General features: G+C 33.1%; 2 protein-coding genes across 2 annotated transcripts; one reads left to right on the top strand and one right to left on the bottom strand.

The window, feature by feature from the left end:
- Positions 1-1,943: 1,943 nt before the first annotated feature.
- Positions 1,944-11,566, bottom strand: LOC125869397 (putative 1-phosphatidylinositol-3-phosphate 5-kinase FAB1C). Its single transcript, XM_049549979.1, has 11 exons — positions 9,787-11,566; positions 8,221-9,012; positions 7,955-8,108; positions 7,528-7,872; positions 6,040-6,759; positions 5,612-5,946; positions 5,362-5,488; positions 5,087-5,251; positions 3,401-4,933; positions 3,051-3,317; positions 1,944-2,470 (listed from the first exon to the last, which is right to left on the bottom strand). The coding sequence occupies exons 1-11, from the start codon at positions 10,305-10,307 to the stop codon at positions 2,216-2,218; spliced, it is 5,214 nt and encodes a 1,737-aa protein (XP_049405936.1). The 5' UTR covers positions 10,308-11,566; the 3' UTR covers positions 1,944-2,215.
- An 8,935-nt stretch (positions 11,567-20,501) lies between these two features.
- LOC125869411 (probable U3 small nucleolar RNA-associated protein 7) lies at positions 20,502-26,254 on the top strand. The gene is made up of 8 exons (XM_049549996.1): positions 20,502-20,683; positions 21,788-21,853; positions 21,967-22,056; positions 22,399-22,531; positions 23,381-23,499; positions 23,899-23,966; positions 24,369-24,417; positions 24,954-26,254. Exons 1-8 carry the CDS (start codon positions 20,636-20,638, stop codon positions 25,959-25,961), a joined length of 1,581 nt encoding a protein of 526 aa, XP_049405953.1. The 5' UTR covers positions 20,502-20,635; the 3' UTR covers positions 25,962-26,254.
- The last annotated feature ends 20 nt before the right edge of the window (positions 26,255-26,274 follow it).

Genomic DNA, 26,274 nt, shown 5'->3' with positions numbered 1-26,274 from the left:
GGATGTGCAAATATTTGATTTTTGTACACCACATAATTTTCTGATGAAAGATGTGCACCAAACCACTCTTCGCCTGAGATGGCTCCGCTCATAAATCATAATCATGGCATTTGAATTAAGAATGAATTATTTGAGATACATGAAAGTGTGTCAAATTGATTGATCAAGTTAACAAATTAAAATGAATTGAGTCAATAAATAAATATGATTGAATACGTCCAAAGTTTAAGGATTGAGTAATTAACTTGTTATAATTTGATCATATTACGTAAAATTTACGTAATTTATTCTTCTATTCTAGAAAAATAGCAATTTTAGAGAGCCAAATATAGGTGATTTAGTCAATTTTTGACAAGAGTTCAATGAATACGTCAATAATAAATTAAACAAGTTATGACTCATTTAGTAATTTGTGTTTGCTACACTGTGGGTCAAAATTGATGCTAAGAATACCTTGCATCATGTTTTGGCTCTCTGATAAGGAAGATAACATTAAGAAAGTCATTAATAATTTCCAACTTTCAACAAATTCAGATGAATCATATAGCCAAGATAGAAACTATGAACCAGAATAGAAGAACTTGTCATACGCACCTACAAACAAATATTTCATAGTAGCTTATTAGACCGTACATCTTTCTTGGTATATATATATATATATATATATATATAATTATAATTATTAAATCGTTAGCTCAGCATAAAATCATTCTCCCTCGAGTAGTTGTTACTATGAATAAGACAAACTTTGTCATAGCATTTATGTACATTCAATATACTCTGTAGATAGTGGAATACATAGAGTTATACATAATAAAATAAGAAACTGAAAGATTTCGTTGGTTATCTTTTCACGAATAGATCGACTATGGAAGACTCTGGTAAGTAGAAGCTCGAATTTCATTAAGATATAGTACAAAGTATTTTTGAACTCCACTATACTCCTTTGAAACAATGCTCAGACAACTAAAATATTTGCAAATTTCAAGAGAATGTGAAACATATCATGAATCACATGTATACCAGACAAGAGAATGTGAAGCATATCATATAATATTATGTATAACAGTTGTTGGAGGGTTGTTCTTAATCTTTTTCACATGGCAGACAAAAGCTCAATAAAAAAATATGGCATCTTAAAAGCCATAAAGTCAATATATTATGTTTCCATAAGGGTCCATTTATCTTCCTTTTTTCCTTAAAGAATTTAACTTTTCTCCATACATGAAGAGAAGTGATATGAATAAAGTAGTGTGTCCAACTCTTTCTTCAAAGATAAGAAAGTTGCTTCCAAGATATGCTTGATGTTAACAAAAGTGGAACATGACAAGAAACCTACTTTACTTTCCATTAGATCCAAAAGGAAATGGGAAGAAAATGGTGTATGACCAGCTTCCACGCACCTCGACTAATTTCATGGAGTATCTGTTATCTCCCACCAACACAGGGTACCACTCTATCTTCCAATGCTTAGATAGGTAGGAAGAAATCACTTAGTGTTTAATTATCCGAGCCTAATACCTCATGATTCTCAAATCACCTTATTGACAACAACATCAAAGATATATATATATATATATATATATATATATATGCCTTCGATACTTTTTTTCATTGTATACCCCCTCCTTTGGAGGCCGAAGAAAGGGTACTCTAATTTTAATAGTAGTAGAGCTCTAGAACACTAAATGGTAGGGAATAACGGTTGTCACAATAGAAAAGACAAAAAATGGCAGTCTAATACACTAAGCATCTCATGTTCACACAGGGTTCAGAGAAGAGTTGCACCCCTAAGCGTGTGATGTAGGCAGTCTAGCCTTATGCAAGCATCAGTGGCTGGTTCCACAGCTCAAACCCGTGACCTAAAGTCACACGGAGACAACTTTGTCGTTGCTCAAAGGCTCCACTTCTCACAATAGAAAAGATGGATATAAAATACATAACTTTTGAGGAACTATGAAGATACACATTTGATTTCATTTTTACTCAAATGAAGCTTTTGTTATAAATGTACAGATGGTCAAATGTACACTTAGCCAGATTTCTTAATAAAGATGACAGACAGCCCCTACTTTTCTCATATCTTTTTAACCCCAGATGGCAAAACAAATATGAACCAACTGGAAAATATCTAACCTTTCCTTCATCTGCAAATTTGTGCAATTAGGAAGGTTTGCTTATTGGCAGAAGGCTCTAAGAATGAATATAATTAAATTCAAGATGACCACTGATCTGGTACCGTGAGAAAATAGGTTGTCATCGCTTTTCTGAATCTTTTCTTGTATTGTTTCGGAGAAACAATGGTTGGGGATGCGTTCCTTGGTCCTCCAAGTATGCCCGATGCTTTCACCCATGTCTCTAAGTGCTTGTCCCAAGTATATTGCCTCATGAAGTCGATGATCCCCAAGACTAGTTCTTTTCGTTCTTCATCCACCCCGACCAGCAAAGAGTAGTCCATCACATCAACAGACTGTCAAAAATAGAATGTTTGTTGGTCAACGTTGAAATGTAGACACTAAAGAAGGAGGAAAATAGGAAATAGACACTCCCTAATAAACAGATATAAACGATTATGTAATCAACTTTAACATTGTTCCAAGCATTTTAAGAATTAAGCGCAGATTTCTCCTACCACTTGATAGTTTATAGGTGAATTCAGAAGAGTGACTAATTTCTACTTGATATCAGAGATAATTACTCCTTAGCTACCTTCTCTCTAACAGCAGTACATCTTATAACAGAAAATAAGAATGCAACAAATTAAAACTGGATATATCCTGGATACTTCTCCCTATCAAATACTCCCTCCGTTTCAATGTTTGTCCGGTTTTGATTCGTGATGTTAAACTAAAGATATGTATAATGTACAAAAATGCTCTTTAACCTTGTGGGGCTTCAACATGTCATGTGGAAAATTAGAATTAAGGAGTTGTGAAAAAAGAAAAGTAAGACAAACAAATTGAAATGGAGAGAGTAGCAAAATTTCATTTTCAACTTAAGGATCTATATCACAATCATAAAGAAAGAGATAGGAAGTGAAAGTAGCTTACTGCCAAAAAGGATGTATCATTCCAAACAGCTCGCTCGAGGCTTCTTTTTGCTTTGCTTCCAAGAAATATGGGTTTGGTATGCAATGTTTCTACAAGATTCATATCCAGCAACACTTTGTTTGCTCCAGTTGTATCTGCATTGTAGCGGGATCGTAGAGAACCCTTGAGATCATACACCCTAGAGATGTTTCTTTCGAAAAAGAGATTCTCCATCACAATTAAATCCATTTTTGTTTCTCTGCCTCCTTTCAAATGTTTGACAGAAACCTAAAACATTGGACACGAATAGGAATAAGACTTCTGCAACAACTAAAAACTTGTTCAAAACTTAAAGGCACACCATTTTTCACCTGGAATATTCCAAGAACTTTTGCAAGGCAAGTTGGACTCCGAGAGTCAATAGAATTTGTTAAATACTTGAAGTACTCTGGTGCAAATTCTTCGAAAGAGTCCAACTCAGTTTTCTGAACTTGTTTTATTATGAATCTTTCATCGAATGACTTGGCAAAGTAAACATTGCTCTTTCCCCCTTGAGCACTCCATCTTTTACAACGGCTTAAGGAACGTACAAAATCCAGTTCATCAGGACAGCACTTCCTCCTAAGAGCATCAAACTGCTTTGCAAAGTAACAAGTGACTGAAAATTTCACCTTTCCCCCACTACTTGTAGATTCATCATCAAAAGAGATCCTTAGGTGAGGAGAAGTTTTTGAATCTGAAAAGAGGGAAGTAATTGTACTGGAAGCATCTTCAGAACCATGGCTCCCAAAATGGATATAATCCATGTCTCGAGAACCAAAAGACTGCCATGCTGAAAGGCTAGAAGCCACTCCAGCCTCCTTGTTGGTGTCACTAGTGTTCCAACCCCGTTCAGACACGCTTGATTTATCAGTGACCCAGTCGCTATACACTTTCGAACAAAGCGCATAAGATATAATGCTAGTAGGTTCATTGTCATAAACAGCTAGGACAACATCTCTCGAACCATTGAGTGGAACCATCAACCTAGCTCCATCAGGTATAAGAGATGCATAAGAAATAAATGAAGGCGAAGAACCCATTAGGAGATTAAACTTATGAGCCTCACTGGGTGACATCTGAGAATAAGTTCTCTTAACACTGGAAACAGGATCTCTGATCATATTCTTATAGTCTCCAGAAGCATGAAAAGACCTAATTGATGATAAATGCAATGAAGAAGGTGGCAGCCCCTTCCTGATTCTGTCTTGAAGTCTCATAGCAGAGTCGAACGAGTGAACTCTTACAGGTAACTTTAGCCTTCTAAAAGGAGGCAAATCAAGTTGACTTGGTTGTCTGAGAGGAGCAGCTTCAGATCCATCTCCTTGTAGCAACTGAGCTTTTTTGGGAGAACGATCAGTGCCAGACCAAGCAAAGTCTATCTGATCAGAAAGTACTGATGCAGCTGAAGGAGTTCGTTCCAAGGATGTTTGATTAAATGCATTCTCTCCTTCCGTCTGCATTTCCTGCATTCTCTCACTCTCAGATGAGGTTAACATGGAACTCTCTAGCTCACCAGAACCATAAGGTGATACGCCAGTTCCCTCCTGTTCAGACTGCAGAGCTTTCTCGGGATATTCCTCTGAGTCTGATAACTCGGGCACAGACTCTTCATAAACATGTTCAAGAGTGTCATTCCTTAGAAACATGTCCTTTCTCCAATCTATCAGCTCATCACAAGATCCACAATCCTCTGAACCCACTGAACCAGAACTCTTTTGGAGGAAGGACTTCATGGACAAAAGCCGACGATCCCAAACATGTGAAGCAATCATGAGGGAATGCCTCAAGCGATTTAGCTCAAGAATGTCTATTGCTCCCTGTCTTGGGTCAAAAGTTTCATCCTCATCCAGCTGAAGAAAGTCCTATTGTACAAGCAAACAGAAACCAAAGAAGTAAGGAGAACCGCAGCACTTGTCATACATGCTAAACCAGAAATTCTGCAACCAACCTACATTATTTAAGTCATGAGAGGAAACTGTACAAGTATTAAAGATTGATGTCAAGCAGTTTCTTACATGGTAATCGTTCTTTTCCTTCATAAGCAGCTCCTTTAACTCCACAATGCAGTCATGCAATTGAGTTGTATCAGATGGTTCACATTCTACAGGGTAACTTTTCTCCTCAATCCTGCGGAAGGCACTTGATATTTCTGCGTACAAAGCTTTGGTTTTACACAGTAACTGCAAGATATATCACATAGAGCTATTGTAAGCATAAAAACATATCAAAGACATCACAAATACTTAGAATCATTTCAAGATAGTAGGTCAAGTATTAATATTTCTGTCACCTCAGCTGCTTCTTTCCTTAACCACTCCTGTTCTGTGTAGCCACTAAATTCAAGAGTTAATGGAGGCAGACGAACTGACAGAATATCAATAGGAGAATAGCGGAAGAATGCAACCATACTTCCACACCTGAAAAAGCTAAGTCTGTTATTCACTAAATAGCGATGGGGAAGCAATGACTAAATTATCACAGAGATTTCAAACTCTGGCAGATGCCAACCCAATTCTTAAGGAATACCATGCAGTACGCACCCATAGTATCGGAGGCAGTCTCTTTGCAGAGAATGACCACAGCTAGCAACACGGTTAGCAGTTGCATGATTTGAAAAACTAAGTTCCAAGAACTTCCCAAACGAGAGTCCCCAAGCAGCATCTGACATTATTATTCTGCGAGTCGCTGGTGGAACTCCCTCTATTTGTGCACACTTAAGGCATCGATGCCACATCCAAATCTTTTTGTCACGTTCACCAGGAAGAGAATTCACCAAGGGAAGACGTCTAACGTTTATGGTAAGATTCGCCTGCTGGTGTGTATAGCAGATGACATGAGCCTCAGCTGGCTCCTTGCACGATTGACAGGAAGACATCTGACATCATGACGTACAATACAAAAGTAGCATGAAATTATTTTTGATAATGGAATGTCATGTATTGTTAAAGGGACAAAGGATGATTGCTACCTGACCAAAAAGATCATCCTGAAGATATCGCCCAAGTGGCTTATCAAAGGAGCCATAAAACTTGATGCGAAGTAGCTGTGAACGTACACATACTGTTCCATTTAGAACACATCGACTAGAGAAGGACACTAATATGCTTTGACGACTGTCAGCAGCTGAATAGAAATCATCGGAGACTTTGGTTTCATCTGATCTTTCTAGCTTTGATAGCTCCCCTAGTTCTCTGGGTTGACTCTCTTCTTGACCTGAAATTTCTAGTGATCGTTCAATTGTTTGATCTTCAATCTCAACAGAGCCAACAGGTCTTGTATCATGCGCCAAAAACAGTGTGAGATCATGATCTGCAATAGTGAGAACATTTTTTGCTCCACAGTCATCTAGGTTAGATTGGTCATCACATTGAGGGTAGTGATGCTCCGACAATGACTCTGGTAAAACTGCCTCCACATTGAAGTTGGACCCTATCTGAACATTTGGGTCATTAGCAACTCTCTGCACTCTTACAGGAACAGCAGAATGAGAAATCACTGAGATAGCATTATCAGCAGATGTCCTCTCTGGTATAGCAATTGAGGCTGCTGCAGACTCTTTAGGTAGACTAGCACCCTCATCAGCAAGGAACGATGTCTCAAGAGATAGATGATATGCAGCAAATACAGCGTACTGAACGACCTTCTTCAGCTTCTTGAGCTCATCACGACATGATCCCCTCAGCAAAACCTGCAAATTGTCAATGAGAGGATAAGTAACCCTCTAATTCTAACTTCAGCCTCTTGATCAAGGTAAAAGAGCATTTCCTTGTCAATTTTGCGTTATAGCCCAAGCGAAAACTCACAACCCTTATAGGCAATAACAAAAAACCATGAAAAGAACATACTGAGTGATGATGATTGAACCTCATTGAAGTTTCACATTACATTTTAACCAATGTTTGCAATGTTATCAAAAGTCAAATGCTTATAAAATCATCAATTATTTCCTGGGCTTAGAGCTCAAAGCAAAGTACGTGGCTTTTGCGTATGTAATGCAAGAAATTATAACTATAAACACATAAATTTTGCATGAACATAGAAATTGAAAAAAGAAGGGCAATTAAGTCAAATATATAAAGGGAAAACCCTCTTATTGAAGTTCATAAACCAATTTAAATTTCTTAATCAGATGTAAAAATGATAAATTTAAATTTCAACTACAAAAATTAGCGACTAGAACGCAAAAGTACAAATGATACAAAAGAAATGATCATAAATGTCATAATATAAACATATCTATAAGGGAAAAATCCACTGATTATACATTGTATATAGAGCAACGCGGTCAAAGTTAAATGGAATGCATCATAAAAGTAGTAGATTAAAGGTACATTGCACACTGAAGGAAGTAGAAGACACGTATACCAACCATTATGCATGATTTAAATCATACTTAGAACATCAAAAATTAGAGTTGCAATAAACAAGTGATGGATTCTAAGAGTAGGGAAATTACCGTGCAACCTAAACGCCTGGGACAACCATCAAAAAACATCAGAGTTTTTGATGTCTTTTTGTTCAACTGGTTGGCATGTTCATGCTCTTCAGAGACCTTTTCTATGTGGAAGAGTTCACAATGTCCCAATCTTGTTGTGGCTATGTTATCAATGGATGGGGTTATAAGAGCACCAGTGCACCTGGCTACTCGCTCTAGCAGTGGCACCTTAACATTCAACACCAAAGAGATCTCTTTTGCCAATAGAAGCTCCTGAGCATATGAAGACACACTTTTCTCCACAAGTAGCACATTAGGATGATGGGCCTCTATTCTTGAAACAATCATCTTGAGGTGCTCCTTTTCCTGTTAGGATAACAGAACATTATAAATGTGTTTCTATGTGCTCTTATATCATCACTAACAGATTAGAAGAACAACTAAAAACCTGTTGCAATAAGGTGTCAAAAGATGCCAACTGATTGGCAGCTCTTTGGTACTCAAGTGCTCCTCCTAAGATAAGTAATCGGGCATTTTTGTACTGTGAAGTCATGCGCTTGTGTTTGATATTCTTGGTGCAAACTACTCCTTTAATGAGGGTGCTGCATTGAACCAAAACCGAATCATGATTCTAACTAAACAAGTCTAAACCCCCATGTTTTCATGTGATAAAAAAAAAGTAATGTTTGTGTGGTAATAAGAGAAATTGTATACCTTTCACTTCGGGTTCCTGAAGCTATACACTTAACCTTTACATAATCAACTGGATCCATACTGCCTCCTTTACTAGTATCAGGCTTCACATAATTTGCAGCTTGCCATGCTAGTGATGTAACTATGTCAATCCAGTCATCAGCAGCGCTTTCTTTCCCAGAATGTATATCTTCACCTTGCAATAGCTGCAAGACAAGAGCCCTGAAATGACCATGTACAACAGCTCTTAATGGTTCCTTATGATCCAATTGTTGTTTATCCTTTGCAGGGAAAATGCTGGAAAGGCTCCCACTTGAAGAGAATGTTGCACCTGTCTCTCCAATTTCATCATCTTCATCATCATATGTGAAAAAATTATTTTGTGCCTCATCATCTTCATCATCAGGTGGAGGAGGAAACCATATAGGGCCATTGTTTTCAAAATCCAATGGCTTTTGCTGCTTCTCTAACTGATCTCGGTAAACGGACAAATTGTTAGAGTCATCAGCAGTCTCTGGATCCTCATTCCCTTTCTCAAACCCTCCTAAAACAACCAAGGTTTCTTGATCAAAGGGACCATCATTCTGAGACCTTGGAGTCTCCTGTTGGTCCTGAACAGAATGCCCAACTCTATTGGAAGTAAAACGAATCCTAGAGGGGCTGTTTGATGGACTAGATCCAAATGATCTGAGATGGTAAAATTTATGTCTAGCACTAACACTACATGATTCTAAATCAGAAGTATCATGACAATAATCACTTGATGGGCTAACAGATTGATTCGTGAAGTCCCCTCCTTCATCTTCATCACTCCTAAAATTGTAAAAAGAAAGGTAAGATTTCTTAGTTACGAAAGCAGCTACTCCAAAAACACAAGTTCATATACTTTGCAATCTGATAAAACCAGTGTGGCTTCTGTTTGACGTTAGGTAGTTAAATACTTAAATTAACCAACAGAAAATGGAATGGGAGAAGGGATATTTGGAATATCACAGTCACACCATTTCTACATTAGGGATGATGTGGAAACAGTACAGAAGATTTTTCCCGAGGAGTCTAAGAAGCCCATGTGGAGAATTAGGAGCTCCTTAGTGTTGCACTTGTATCTTTGGTGTAAGGATAAAAAGAGCAATTGTGTTTAGAAAGCAGTATAGTTTTGTTTGAACTTTAATGATACAACACAAATGTGAAGTTTTCCGCAGCACCTTGGTATAACGAGGTGATCTTTTGACTTAAAAATAAGAAAATAGAACATGAAAAAACAGATAGTTAACATTACATGTTATATGCCCTGGTAGGAGACACTAGCTTTTTGTACAATAGATTTTTTAATCAACTACTTTTAAGACAATAGACTAGACAAATCCTGGCATAGGTCAAAATCTCTTTTTGAGAAAATAAAGTAAAATTAAGCTGTAATATCCACCAATTCCGGAAACTAAAACAACTAAATCAATAATTAGATAGCATGACAATCTTGCCATATTAGATGTTTCTGTTTAATATATTAACATATATGGAAAACACAAAATTTCAAACTGGAACAATTACAAAGAAAGAAATTCTACAAAATATATAGTTTGTAACCTGCTAGGTGAGTGACGCAGAGACACCGGAGATGGATGACTTGAAAAGGCTGTAAAACTACTCTTACTTGCATCATGGGTAGAATAACCATCAAACATGTCACTACTGAAATTTGGTGACGGCGGTTCTGGGCTTTCCCTTGGAGATTCAGAAGGATAAACTTTGTCACTAAACTTCCTTGTGCTTTTATGACAATTGTTTAGGTCAGAACAAAATTTGCATGTCTTGATATCAACCACAGACCTCGCCATGTTTTCGGATTCTCCTGATCTGGATGAAACAACATCCGAAGATCCAAAAATGTGCACAACACAATCCCTGCAGAACACTCGACTACAACTTAAGCAGTGGAACTTGAGGCAAGAATCAGTAAACTTCATCTTGCATTCATAACAGGTTTTGCAACTTTCAGCATCCATATCGCGTCCGCCAACCAATGAAGTTCGACCACTTTTACCCCACGTTATCCAAGCCCTAACTTTCTCTATCAAATCCAGTAGAGAACTATCTGGTACTCCCATAGACCAGCAGTCAAACCACCAAGTTTTGCCTCAATAACATAAGTCAATCAACTCTTATTTCTTCTCCTAATCTAAAGTTTGTGTAATCTGATTTTTTGGTGTTAAAAGAAGAAACTCTATCAAAACTATAACCCACAATAAAAATGGTGGATTCAAAGTTATATTTAATGTGTTTTTTTTCTTTAAAAATGACAAAGGTTCCTCATAAAGAACAAGAGAAACAAACAAACAGTAAGATTTCCCCCCGGAAATCACTAAATATCCAGAAGGGAAAAACAAATTACAACAATTTACTTCACACTGAATTTGATTTATATACAACCAAAAAAAGCTTGAAACTTGTGACAACAGAAAGACTGGAACTTTTTGACCAATCAATTGACTCAAAACCTAAAAACTCAACTCAACCAATCCCAGAATCATCAACATTTGATCCCAAAATCAAATCTTTCATAACAATCAAGATCAGATCCAGAGCTCAGAACCAAACAACAACTGAAAAACAATCTTGTCACTTGACAGATTCTGAAACTAATTCCTCTTAAAAACAGCTAAACCTGTCAAACCCCCAGATTAGCAATATCTAGAGATAAATAAACAACCCCACCTAAAAAAGCAAGAAACTTTTTCAACTTCAGCTCAAAATAAGAGACCCCAGATCAAGCAACACAAGTATAAAGCCCTTTAAGTGATGAAAAATTGAATCTTTTTAACTTCAGAGCAAAATAAGACAACCCCAGATCAAGAAACACAAGTATAAAGCCTTTAGGTAATGAAAAATTGAATCTTTTTCAACTTCAGTGCAATTTAAGACAACCCCAGATCAAGAACCACAAGTATAAAGCCTTTGGGTGATGATTATTGAATCTTTTTGAACTTAAGTGTAGAATAAGACAACCCCAGATCAAGAAACACAAGTATAAAGACTTTAGGTAATGAAAAATTGAATCATTTTTCAACAGAGACAGAGATTTATGTGAGCTTATGAATTAAAGAACAAAGAGAATAAGAATGAAAATGAGAAAAAGGAAGAGTACTGATGAAGTAGATGAAGAAGTAGAAGAAAAAAAGGTAATAGCTCTTATCTCCATGAACATAACATTCATCTGTTTCTTCTGCAAAAACATTAATTTCTTTGTCCTTTCCATATTTTCAGGCATGGCTTTTGCTGTTTTCATTTCTCTAAATTTAATAACATTAAAAAATTCATCTTTACATTCATAGAATTTGAAGATTCATTTTACACAGAACCTCTTTTTCTTCTTATTCTTCTTCTTAAAACAAAAAAAAAAATTCTTGTAAAATATACAACAATTAGTTCATGTATTTAACCATTTTTTCTTTTCCTTTTTCTCTCTCTTACTTTACTTTTCTATATCACTATGCACTTTATCTTATGAATATGAAACCTTTTAATTTTCACATTATATTTATATATAGATATATATATACCAACAAGAGTTGTGATGGAGTAGTAAGTATTCTTTCATCCTTAATCAAGAGGTCTCGGGTTCGAGCTCCCTTGAGTACGGAGTCGCTATATTCCGACACGAATCTAAATTTAGTCGGGTCCCAATGTGAGTACAGCAGACATCAAGTGGGAAACCAAAAAAATAAAGATTTTTATGAATCTATACCAGTAAAGATTGTGATGAAATGATACAAAGTTAAAGTTAAAGATGTCTCGAGTTTAAACACTATTGTACTATGAAATTGTTATTTTAATACTGAAATTTCTCAATACGAATTGAAATTTAATTGAATATATTAAAAATTAAACAAAGAAAAAGTTATGAATCTCTATAGTCATTGATTTGCCATGAGATTTATTGGTGATAATAAAATAATAATAATATTGGGGGTTAGTTTATTATTTAAATTATTTTATTTGTGTTTAAATTGTTATTTATTTTTTTATTTTTGAATCTTTTGTTTAAAGAGTATTCAAGTTCTTGAGCTACTATTGGTCAGCAACAGCGTATGGAATGAAGTATTTTGGCAGCACAGTCAGAGACAAGTATTAAGATAGTGAAAGATTTGTATTTTTTTTAATTAATTATATGTTTTGTCTTGTTATCTCTTGTTCTATTTTTTTAGCAAAGTAGTTGCAATTTTTAATGTGCAATTACTCTTATTATGAAGAATAATTTTTATTTATATTGCGAGAGAAAAGTATGGTAAACATCTCTAAATTTAATGTAAATTATTAGTTGTTTTTGAAATATTGATAGTCTTAAAAATATCATTTTACTAGACTAATTAAACTTGTTAAATATACTCTCGATCTGTCACATGACATAGTAAGTGGTCACAAACTCTTGTAGGTGTACAGAACTTTTAATAAAAAGCCGAGAGAAGTGTTGAAAACACTTAGACTTGGCGAGAATTTAGGAGTGTATTTCATTCATGTTGCAAGATTAATGGTGTGTTTAAGTTCAGTTAGTCAAATAAGTAAATTCAGAAATGAAACTAATAATTCACGTCAACTTTTATTAATATTTTCAATATTTATCTTATATTTTTGTAGAGGAGAAGAAGTTGGGAAAAAAAAAACAAGAGTCGAACTCATACCTATTATGTATTATTTTTTTATATTGTTTTTTGTATCACTTTGCTCTTGTTCTGACCTGTTTATATGTTAAATAATTATTTCTTTGTTTTTACTGATATATTTCATAAAATTGTATTGTTTTAAAGTATAATTAATTACATGACTACAGTCAAGCCAATTGAGTTGAATTAAGCTTTCACGAAATTAAAATATAGGGTATAATTACTTACATTTCTTTCACATAAGAAATGTGAAAGGAAATATATATAATTAACGTGATAAGTATGGGATTTTAATTTTATCTCTTTGTTTTCTTATTTTAATATATCAGTCGTGGATTTCAAGTGGAGTCTGAAGAAAATAGAATACACATAAATTTTATCTTTACCTCGTAAGTTATAAAGATAGAGAAACTATTTTTGATAGATTCTTGACTCCAATAATAAATCTCAAAACAATTTGAAAAAAAAATACGAAAATGAAAGCGATAACAAGAATGAAAATGGAGTGCAGATTCTAAGCTAAGATAGCCCATAGATAGAAATTTGTTTTCAATATTATCGTTTATATATACTCTACGTATATAACACTTATCTGATATCGATCTCCACATATCAATGGACAACGGTTTACGTACAAAATGATAAGAGTAAATAAAATAAAATAAAATAAGTTGGGACAGGGTTGGAAATATCTCCATTATGTTAAGGAATTGTCTAAATATTTAATTTACTACTAAAAGATATATACTTTAATTATCTTCATAAATATTCAGAATTATATATTACTACTACTATATACTATATCTATACTTTTTCATTAATCTCTTTATGTGGATGACAGTAGGACTAGTTCATGTCAAGTTGACATTTTTCAATACGAACCTATTTAAATTATATAGGTTGGGCGTACTTTTTTATATTAATTAATTAAGATGAGTTATATATATATCCTATCTTTTGAGTTAATTTTTTTTTTTTTGGAAAAAAAAATATCTTGTATACGTATTGTCCAATAATACAGTAACAAATTAACTTGTACCTAATAAATCCAAATTTTGTCGTTTCAGTGAGTGCAACAAAAACATTACGTATATATATATATAACATGTTTCAGAAAAAGACATTTTTTTAAATAAAAAATTGTACCTCATTTATATTTTTTATAAATAATCCATGCAACTATTGTTTGAAGAACTTTTTTTTGTCCATCTATATCTTAACATAATGTTTGATAACATATTTGTATATTATCCATGCAAGGTTAGTTAAAATATATTCGTCATTTACTTATCCACCTTTTGAGATTTATTTGGGACACTTTTAATTTCTTATTATATTTTATACTATATGAACGTGGAATATAGTATGGTATATTGGTATAATTGGTTGACAAGTATATAAAAGTCAAAGAAAATTAATTATTAAAATGTTTTTTTTAAATAAAATAAAAATTGATAGGATTGGTGTATATAAGTATATCTATCTTCCTTCGTGGTTCTCTAAGAAAGAGAGCCTAAATGAAGTTTTACCGATATGTCTACCTTTCAACTAATTAAAGGTCAATATGTATGTGAGATACGAATATCATAGTTAGTTTTGTTGAATATAGAATGAAGTTTTATCGATTTATCTACCTTTCAACTAATTAAAGGTCAATATGCATATGAGATATACGAATATCATAGTTAACATTATTGAATATGAATGAAGTTTTATCGTTTTGTCTACCTTTCAACTAATTAAAGGTGTTTATATGAGAATTGAGATATACAAACATTATAGTTAGCTTCATTGAATATAGTTGTGAAAATCGACTTATCATGACTTATATTTCCTTATTCTGATATATATATATATATATTTTTGTTCGTTTGTAACTTCAAAACTATGACAACCCAATATCATTTATGTATAATATTTCAACAAAACATTTATATTTCGTAGATTGAATATAACATAAAGTCATGCTGATATATCATGATTGTTTTTAGGATTAGGCTTTCGGTTTGGTGAGAAGACATTTGTGTGTCAACTGTCAAGTTACGTGTGCTCTAATTTCCTTTTATGTGTCCTTTTCCTATTTTTTCCCTTCTATTTCTTGCCCGTTTTCTTTTACTCTTTTTCCTCTTGGAGTTTTCTTGATTAATAATTCATAAAAAAAATTCCTTCATTTCACAAATTTATTTTTATATAATCGCAGTGTTTGAATCACCTTGAATATATCTAGACTATTATGTATTTATCATCATTCACCAGCAGCATGATCAATATCGAATAACTCTATTTATTAAAGTTTGAATAAAGTATTTTTTTTTATCTCTGCTAAAACTTAAAACTGAGATCTCATTAATCTCGATCCACTTCATTTTCACTATATTTGTTTGGGTGACATAACTTGTGGGATTCCATTCCCTTTGTGTAATTTTTTCTCTTTCACATAGTAACTTGGAAATTGTCAATTTGTTCCCTACTTTTTGTTGGGATTTGAGTTGAGAAGTAAAAAATCAAATATATTGCTTAGGATTCTAGGAGGTTAGGTGTAAGCTAAGCTGAGCACCCCACAAAAAGTTTTATTTTATACAAACAAAAATGGTATAATACATAAATTGGACCCTAAACTTGACTTCGAATTTTAAGTATGACCTCTAACTTTCAAAGTGCACAAGTAGGCACTTCAACTATCCAATTCTTAAACAAAAAAACACGCGAATTCAACCTGGCATAACGCGTGATTGAGACGCAATTCAGGCGCGTCAAGGGTATTTTTCGAGGCCCACAACAGTAAAAAAAAAAAATGCGGAAATGACAATTTTACCCTTAATGAATCCCTTTTAAATATATTTTTATTTTTTTTCAAATCAAAATCCCATTTTTCTTCTTCTTCTTCCTAATTCTAGTACTCAAGCTTTTTTTCTCTTTTTGTGCACAATTTCTGGTCGTTTTTTATTTAATGGCTTCTAATTTCTTTTGTCATTGTGTAAAAAGAGCTATAATGAAGATTTCTTGGTCTGCAAATAATTCAGGTATAAAAAAGGTGAATTTACATTCATGGTGACAGGTTCTACCAAAAATAAACTTTCAAAAAGCAAAAATTAACATAACCAGACTAAATTGAGGAAGAACAACACATAAACATCCAAAAAATAAGAACTTTGACCACAAATCTTCACAATTTTACTTTGATTTGCAAAGAAATTAGGGCTAGGGCTCCGCTGATGTTGAGTGAAAATCGAGCAAATTGGGAAAAGAAAATACGACTCTACCCTTTTGTATTTTAATTTCTTCTTCTTTTTTTTAATTATAAAATACGTGTAATTTTTTAATTACGTGGCAGCCACTGAGTGGCTCAATAAGCCACGTAGGAGCGTTTGTATATCACACAATTTGGCTGTTGGATTCGCGTGTTTTTTTGTTTAAGAATTGGATAGTTAAAGTGCCTACTTGTGCACTATGAAAGTTAGAGGTCATACTTAAAATTTGAAGCCAAGTTTAAGGTCCAATTTATGTATTATGCCAACAAAAAAAGGTTACACATCATTTCTTCAACATTTCATGTCATTACAACTAAGTAATTGAAAGGATATATTTTTGACAAAGTGGTCTTTGGTCAATACAGTGATTAGTGTAAATCTTAAAAATTAGGGTTTCAATTGTAATATATACAAAACATTAGATAATTTTCTTGGCACATCATATTCGATATATCTAGATAATTGATAGAATAATCAAAATGCATATAAACTTATTTGAAATATTGTTAAATTACTTATATATATCTTTGCTAATAGATATAGTAACAAGTATTTTTGAGAGAATGATATTTGATGGACGTGCAAGTTGACTGAAAATATTATCGAGTTATTGATATTTCTACTAAGAGATTGTACATATAGCTAAATAATCAAATTGAATGCAAGTGAATCTCGACATAATTATTATAAAAAATAAAAATAAATTTTGATCAGTTAAAATACGCATAAACTTATCTCGATACAATGAGAAACATAAAAAAGGATAAGAGAAGATTTCTCCCTACCCCATGAAACTCCACATTCTTTGAACACTAAAATTAGAGCACAAATAAAATTATCTATCTTCATGATCATTCATGACTCATTACCATGTGGAGGACATTGGTATTTTGTGCAACTTTTCTTTTTTCTACAAGTTATTTTATATTATATGTTTTGTCAATTTAGTGTTACAAATGGGTCCTATTAAAGTACATTTATTCTTTTTAATGTCTGCAAATAGCCTTACTAAATTCCTGCTTCCTCGTGAATTGAAACCCCACGCCCTCCACAACCCTAAATAACTATGCATTTGACCTGTTATTTCAAATTATTTATCGTGTTTTTCTTTTATAGATTTCTTATTAAAGTATCAATTTGAACGAAGTTTTAATTATTTTATTTTTATTGTGTCTTATAATATAATTTTTCTTTGTTAAATAAGTACTTTGTTTATATATCATCTCTATAATATTATTCTATGATTGAGATGTTTGTCTTCAACTTTTAAATGACGTATAATTTAAAATAACTATTTTAAAATATTACATTGAATTGAGATGGATGAAGTATTATTTAGAAACTATTATTAAGCAGTATTCTTGTTTTTATGATTTATGTAGTAAAACGTCACTATTTGGGGGTTCAACGAGATTTTTCTTACCATATTTAAAAAATATTATGAATTATAATTATTATGACTTATAATATTTTTTTTAATATATATATTTTTTTAAAATAACTTAGTTTCAAAAACTTTAAAAAAATGTATATACAAATTCTTATTAAAAATTAAATATTTTGATTTTCATAATCAGAATCGTGTCACATGAAATGAAATGATTAGAGTAATCATATTAAAATACATTATGTGAACTAGTTTATTTGATTAAGAAATATATCTAAGTCATCCTAATACAAGCCTTTTGAATTATTATTTTCAACATTTTCATTTCTTTTTCTTTACCTTTCAACCTTTTTCCTCTTTCTCTACCCATACATAGAATTATTTTATTTCATTAAGCATGGGCTAGTTATCTTGTTTGGTCAAATATTCCCATGTGGGTGTATTAGGGTATTTATTATAATTTCTCATTTCAATAACTTTTTTTTTTTAGGTGTATCTAAGAATTGCAAATCAAATGACTTTTCTAGATCCACCAGCAAGCACCCACCTACATTTATTAGAGCCAATATTTAAAGTAAATTTATTTAAAGGAAAGAAAAATCTATAGAACTGATTAATTTGTTTCTAAATAGTCTGTAACTAATATAATTTTTTTATATATCATTAAAGGATTAGTGATAAATTTTTATTGTTTAGCGACAAAAATTATTCATTGCTAATTTTTTTTAAAATAATGTGTAGTAAAATCTAAATAGAGTTTAAACATTTTAGGACAAAAGTAAGTTGCTCAATTTGTAGCAATCATTTGACTTGTTGACTAAATGCTTTAATTAACAAATATAAAGTTGCAGTGGAATTCTTTCTAGTGCTCATAGAAGATTGAATTTTATCCTCTAAATCTAATGATTCCATCCAAGAAATTAATTGGGTAAAAAACTTATCCTTAGTTTGCTTGGAATCTAAATCTAAGTCTATATATAGATAATAAGTAAAATGAATGTAATAAAAAAAATTAAGGTATAATAGATAAATGTGTCTTTGTAATTTGGCTTCTGTTTTAATTTATTTCTTTCAGTTTTGAATATACACAAATAGATACCTAAACTTGTATAAAATTGAATAAATAAATATATGTGTCTCGTGTGGCATCGTACGTGGTCAATTATTGTGACCTACATCGCATTCTATGTGTATTATGTCATGTATGACACACGTGTCTACCTATTTAATTTTATACAAATATTCAAAATTGAAGAACATAATTATTAGTTGAGACATGATATATTTATATATTATAAAAAAAATTAATAGCATTTCTTTAAATTATTATTATTATACATTTACATAAAGTAAAGTGGTGGTCTACAATTTTGTTTCATGATTTTGACTTTTCAGAAAAGGGACTCAAATAAAGCTAACTGTCATTTCATTTTCCTATACTTATTTGCCAATTCTGGAAATATTTTTTTTTTCATTAGTTGGGATATATCTCAATCGACTTAGATGTAAATGTTGGTCCCATGAAAAAAAAAGAAAGAAGAGAAGAACATTAATAGGGAAAAAAAGCAGCCAAAAAAGGATTTTTAATTGCATAGATCTTTGATTTTAATGGGTAGGTGGCTATTTGAGTTTTTTTGACTATTAGAAAAAGTTTTACTAAAGAAAAAATAGATTTGTAGCAGCCTAATTTTGGTGAATAAGTCACAAGAATAATCTTAGCTTAGAGTTCCTTTTATTTTTTCTAATAAATATGCACTCAATTTTGTAAGAGTTTAAGTTTTATATATTGTGTAAATAATTTTTATAGTTTTATAACGTAAGAATGACAATTTGATCTATTAAGTTTTTTGCTTTATGCGTTATTAAAGAAAGGTCATACCATATTGTGTTGATCATATGCAACTTTATATGACATTTTTACAAGAAGTTGTTTAATTTTCACGACTTAATTTGTGATTTTCTAGTTATATGTCGATATTTTTGTTGTTACTCAGTGCAACTAGATTTTTATGACAAGCGTCAATTGATAACCTACTAAAATAATAATCAACATATTATAATAAGTTAAACTCCACTGATTGTGTAATTTTTTTTTATGTTAGCTCCCTCCTTAATGACTCGATCAAGACAAGCAATTTCAAATGTCACAATACTACTATAGAGAAGGAAAACTTAACCCCGATGGATATCAAGACACTCATAAATGAAGGATGTTGTAATCGACAAAATGCTTTATGCAAGAATAAAAAAAACCAATACAGAACCCAAATACTTTTATTTCATCAAATTTATCTACTTAATCTAGCTTAGTATCTTCTACTAATATTTTACTGAATTTTACAAATTGAACATTAAATTAAAAGCAACTCAATTATTGAAAGCAAATTTTGCAAGATCAGCCCATGTGATGCACTAAAAGTTGATTAACTTTTAATTGAAACATCAAATATGTAATGGACTAAAAATGGACCAACCCATTCATCTATTGGGCCATCATAATTAAATTGATGAGATATATTTTTGTAGAAGTTAACATGATAGCAATTATGCTAGTATTTTAATAGTCAAAATATCCAAAAATTGACAAAAGTCAAGTCCAAAATGTTATTTTTATTAAATAAAGGTGTTAACACACATTAGTAGGATATGTATTGAATATATATTTGTCATAACCATACGCTTAATTTGTATATTGTAATTATTATATCAATCGGTATACATGACGAAGTTATACGATACATTATATACTATTTGCTTGAGCTCCTGAGATAGGAGCATAGTTTCGAAAATTTACCACATCACAACAGTATCATGAAAGCATTAATCGCAAAGAAAAACTATATAGTATAGTTCGATAAATCACTTCAGATTAAAAAAAAAGAAGATAGTTAAGAGGTATAATTAGAAGTATAAGGGCAAAAGTGTTATGTGAAGAAAGTTAAGGGCTTGTTTGGTTTATATTATTTTATTTCTTGTTTTATTATTAATAGTTTATATCCTTTACTCCCAAAAACCTAAAACCCTAAACCCTTGCCGTCGTCAATTTCCGGTGGTTCTTCGACGGCGGAGCTCCACCGCAATCTCAACTAATTTATTTTCCCTTCACATAGCTTCGGAGGAAATTTTCAAGAGCGAAGATGGTGGTGAAGGTGGACAATACGGAGAGTATTCCTGCTACAGATGAGGTGGTTCTTTTTTTTATACTACTTTTCAAATTTACAGACAAAATGGCGTAAAGGGTAGCTGAGAAAGTTGATTTTTTTGAATTAAGTTTTAGAAAAATTTGTTCTTGGCAACTTATTACAATTATAATTTCTGTATCGTTTGTTCTTTTGATATCTGCATTGGATGAATGAGATGTTGTTATTGATTAAACGCGGCGGATAGTTAACTAATACAGTTGTTATTTTAAGGGGTTTGGTGTGTAATTTGTATTCTTGCTTGCATTCTAACTAACCGAGCTAATTTGAATGTTAGAAGTAGTGGAATGAGTTCCTTCATCAGAATCTGTGAGTGGGTTGTGTGTAAAATAACAAGCTTTTAGCTAATGTCGAGAGGTAATTAGAAGGAAACTGATACATTTTTGAATTTTAGGAAATAGTAGTTAGAATGGGCTAAACTATGGGTTATATATGGTGGTTATGAATTATGATCATTATCAACATAGAATTGTTCTGTTTTGTTCGATTTATGCTTATTTCGAGAAGAGGAAATTTGTTCCATGTTTTAGTATATTTCTAGACTTTGCTTTCGTTACAATAGTATTGGACCTTAGTGTTAGAAACTTGAGCTATTGCATGTTGAAACTTAATGATCTGTTCCTACAAGTTTGCTCTGTCCACCGCACTATTAGATCCAAGATTTCTTGATTAGAAGTATCAAGCACATCAATATGAATAACAAGCTTTAGGACCAGTGGCGGAGCCAGAAATTTCACGAAGAGGGTCCAAAAATTAAACAACAAAAGCTCTTTTTAAAAAGGGAAAAAAAATGTTCCAAGTGAGATTTGAACACACGAGCACTGACTCATTAAAGATGTCTAAACACACATTCAAGACATCTTAAACCACTAGGCTATAACAACCTATTATGTCTAGGGTGTCCAAAATATGTTCTTTAATCACTTCGTGTGTCATTTTACTTGTATATGCGGTATATTTTTTCGACGAAGGGTGTCCAATTGGACACCCTAGCATACATGTGCCTACGCCACTGTTTAGGACTTGATCATTTGCTTTCTTATTCTTACTCAACTGCCTAGTGATTCTTTTCGATATCTTATTTGGCAGGTCATTTCTGAAGAGATGGATATGAAGAAAAAGAAATACCTTAGAGGCGAAGGAGCGAATTTGAAGGTACTGAAGTTTGTTAAGATTTCTAAACTTTCTTTTAACTTTACTTTGATTCTGGTTAGTTTTTCTTTTCCTTGATGATCATATGCTAAAGAGCTACTTCTAATAATTTGCAGGATTTGAAAGATAAAAAATTACAGGGTCAGCTTGTTGTGCAAGAAGAGTTATTTGGAAAATCTGCAGCAGCTGCTGCGAAGGCTGAGAAGGTGTCTAGACTATGTTCTGATAGTTTAGCTTAATTTTCTAGGCATCTACATAATATTGGTGAAGCATATCACTATTTTTGTTTCTCATGTTGTAACTAGTAGATGTATTCTACTGCCCTTACTGCTTCCTCCTTCCACCCCAATGGACCCACCCACCTGCACCAGATTGTTCTCTTTCTATTGGTTGTATTCTTCATTAAACTTAATTGCAGAAAACCTAGGTCAAATAGCATATATTAAGTTGCCTTTGTTAACCACTTGAAATTTATTTTATCAACTGCGTACAATTTTATGCCTGTCATCGAGATTTGTTTGAATCTCTAACTCTTCTGCTTTTGTCAGTGGCTTATGCCAAGTGAGGGTGGTTATCTAGAGGGTGATGGTATTGAGAAGACATGGAGAATAAAGCAGGACGCAATTGCCTGTGAAGTTGACATTTTGAGCTCTAGGAAACAATTTGATATTGTCTTACCAGGTTAAAACTTTGGAAGATTTTGCTTATATATAACTGCTGAAAAAGATGCAAAGTTGCTGGTCTTTGTTTCATTTTCATTTTGATGATCATGGAATTTTGTCATGTCCTGCATGTTTATCCATTTAAACTTGCAAGCAGAATAGTGAAACGTTATATGCTTCATCCCTAGCAACTGTAACTTCTTTAAGTCATTTCTCATCATTACATCTGAGATTTTCCTCAGACAATTCTTTGAATCTTAGTAAAAGCCTCACTAATGGAAGCCGATGAAGATGAAAACCTTACTTATTTTACTTTATCAAAGAATTTTGAAATAGTTATAAAATGTTTGGTCTGAAGTATTCATGCTATATACTTCAGTTTTCTCAAATAAGTGATGGTGGTATTCTTCTGTTTGTTTATTTTCAGTTCTTTCCCTACCTTTGAATCTTCTCCTCATTTTTTTTGTGCTTGATAATTAACCAGTACGGATATTTGATGATTAGTCTGCATCATCCATCTTATTAACTTTTGATGATAAAGTGATTCATTTGTCCTCTCAATACAAACTTCACTTAGATGGTCGAATATGAGGACTAGGTTTTGTCATCAAACCTTGCTTTGCTTGTGGGGGCAATATGCACGGACTAATGCATAGGTTGTTGATAAACAGTCCTTAACAGTCTTTGGCAATGGGAACTGTGTTGGGGTGAGATTCATAACATGCTATGGGAGGTTTTAAAAATTTCCATATTTCAATAGCTTTCAAGTCAAGTCCTTTCTGTGTCTCCTGTCTGGCATTTACTTTTTTATGCTTTCCATAGATTATGGTTTAATGTAGTTTCACATCAGTTGACTTGTATTTTGCAGATTTTGGTCCTTACACTCTTGAATTCACCCCTAGCGGTCGCTACATGGCTGCAGCTGGACGCAAGGGTCACATTGCTATTGTAGATGTGAAAAACATGAGCGCCATTAAAGAACTACAGGTATTTATTGTTGTTTGATTTATTCTCGAAAAATATCAAATAAAGCAAGCATATTGATGTTATTGTTATACTTCATAAAGGGGTCAAGGATCTTACTTTGAGAGGTTTCAAGGATGTCTGTCACACTTAATAGTCTGTTTAACATGGGGTATTCTTAGCTTGCAGCTAGACAGTTTAGTATCATTAATTTCATAATCACATATCAAACTTAGTTTATCGAGAAGAAGTGTCAGCATCATTTTATCCTATAACACAACATCATTGAAATGAAGTCTTGTATTACATTGGCATTTTTTTTTAAATAGAAAAAAAAACCCATCTTGTATTACATTTGCATTATGTGGTTCCTCACCAGTTTCTTAGGCTCAGGTTTGCTTATAGCTTATGTTTCTACTGCAGGTCAGGGAAACAGTGCGTGATGTAGTATTCTTGCATAATGAACTGTTTTTCGCTGCTGCTCAGAAGAAGTAAGACTCATTTTATGTCCAAATTTCTTGATTGTAATGTGTTATAAGAAGGGTTTCAAAGGCCCTCTATTCCTTTGGTTATGTTTCACCGGGTGTAGAGATTAAATAAGTTCCTATGCTCTTCTTAAATGTTCACATGGATCTCAGAATTGGTTTGAATCTGGATGTGAAAAGATGACTTTCAGATGAACTTGTTTTAGCATTTCCTTCTCTCTGTGTCCACTTGAATTTTACTGCTGGATCCTCTGCGAAGCTCAATAATTTTGTCAGCAATTTTGTGCATGTCCTTTTATATTCCACGTTCCAACATTCTTTCAATTCATAGAATTCATCCTTTAATTAGCGTCCATCACAAATTTGGCAGATTTTGTTTGGTGAACCTAAATATCTGCCATGTCACAGGTACCCGTATATATACAATAGAGAAGGCACGGAGCTCCACTGCATGAAGGTTAGTTTGACCTGTAAATGCCGTGTGCCTTATGTTGTCTAGACAGTTTAGATCATTACATGTATAGTTGTTACAACTTGTGTTCTATAGTATGTGTGCCCTTCTAATACCTCCTTTTTTTAAACTATGGTAATGGTTGGAAGGGGCTGGTGTCAGCTATTCTGTGTTTACTTGATACTTGTTTCTTGTTCTTCTAAACTCTTCTTCGTTTTAAAAATAAAACTCTTCACAGTGCATGTCTTCTGTTCCTTTGGGCAGTTGCAAGAAACTTTGCTTTTATTGCTGTCTTTTTACGTCAAAGAAAAGGGAATTGTTCTTTATAGTAATGTTACCTTTATAACAAAACAATTACCTTTTATAGTTTACTGCCTTAGAAAAGAAAATTTTATGGATTCCATGTTGTCTATTGTTATTTCAGGATGCTATTGTCATAACAAATGCATGCTTATTTATCTTTTGCATTTCCCTATTGCTTAGGTTTTTAACCAATTAGCAAGTACAAATGGAGTTACCATATGATCTTTCTTAAATTCCAGGAACATGGTGCTGTGCTAAAGCTTCAGTTTTTAAGGAATCACTTCCTTTTGGCTTCTATAAACAAATTTGGTCAGCTGCATTATCAGGATGTTACCACTGGACAGATGGTAGCTAATGTTCGAACTGGCTTGGGACGTACTGATGTCATGCAAGTAAATCCCTTTAACGGTGTGGTTGCTGTGGGCCATTCTGGTGGCACAGTCAGTATGTGGAAGCCTACAAGTGCTGCACCCCTTGTGAAGATGCTTTGTCATCCTGGACCAGTCACGGCTCTGGCATTCCATCCTAATGGACATCTAATGGCAACTGCTGGTATGGAGAGGAAAATAAAGATTTGGGATTTGAGAAAGTTTGAGGTTCTACAAACATTAACAGGTCACTGCAAGTCCTTGGATTTTAGTCAAAAAGGTTTACTTGCTACTGCAACCGGATCTTTTGTACAAGTTTATGGAGATCTTTCTGGATCCCAGAATTATAGCCGTTATATGACCCACTCTGTTGCAAAAGGATACCAAGTAAAGAAGGTGACATTCAGACCATACGAAGATGTTCTAGGCATAGGACACTCAATGGGTTGGTCTTCTATCTTAATTCCAGGATCTGGAGAACCCAACTTTGATTCTTGGGTGGCAAATCCGTTTGAAACATCTAAACAAAGAAGAGAGAAGGAAATCCGCTCTCTTCTTGATAAACTCCCTCCAGAGACTATCATGTTGGATCCAACAAAGATTGGTTCAGTGCGACCAGAAAGGAAGAAGGAAAAGCCATCAAAGGAGGATAGAGAAGCAGAAATGGAAGCTGCTATCGAGGAAGCTAAAAATATTCATATGAAGAAGAAAACAAAAGGTAGAAGCAAGCCAAGTAAGATTGCAAAGAAGAAGCAAGAAGCTGTTGAAAAAGCTAAGAAACCTTTCTTGGAGCAACACACGAATAAGAGGAAACCCACCGAGGAAACTCAGCTTCCAAAATCTTTAGAACGTTTCGTTAGAAAGAAGGCAGCAGCATGATCAGTTTTGTTCACTAGACTGTTCTTTCTTACCCTTTCCTTGCATTTGATTCTTTTTTTGGCTCTTATCACTTCCCTTGAGGGAATTGCTTATAGAAATTGAAGAAGCAAGTGTTGTAATTCTTCAGATCAAGTTTTCCCCTTTTCTCGTCGTTTACATTGTTTTACTGTTAAGGTTAAAAGTTTAGGCATTCTTGTTTTAACATGAAGGTTTCCAGCTTGAAGTACAGGCCAATGTAAAATCTACAAAGTAGACAATGTATGAATCAATTTATCCTAGCCATGGTTTACTTTCTTGCTTCCTATTCTTCGTT

This window comes from Solanum stenotomum, chromosome 6, assembly GCF_019186545.1.
Source record: "Solanum stenotomum isolate F172 chromosome 6, ASM1918654v1, whole genome shotgun sequence".
Lineage (NCBI taxonomy): Eukaryota > Viridiplantae > Streptophyta > Magnoliopsida > Solanales > Solanaceae > Solanum > Solanum stenotomum.
The sequence above is the reverse complement of the archived record's forward strand: the minus strand, read 5'-3'. Positions and strand labels throughout refer to the sequence as shown.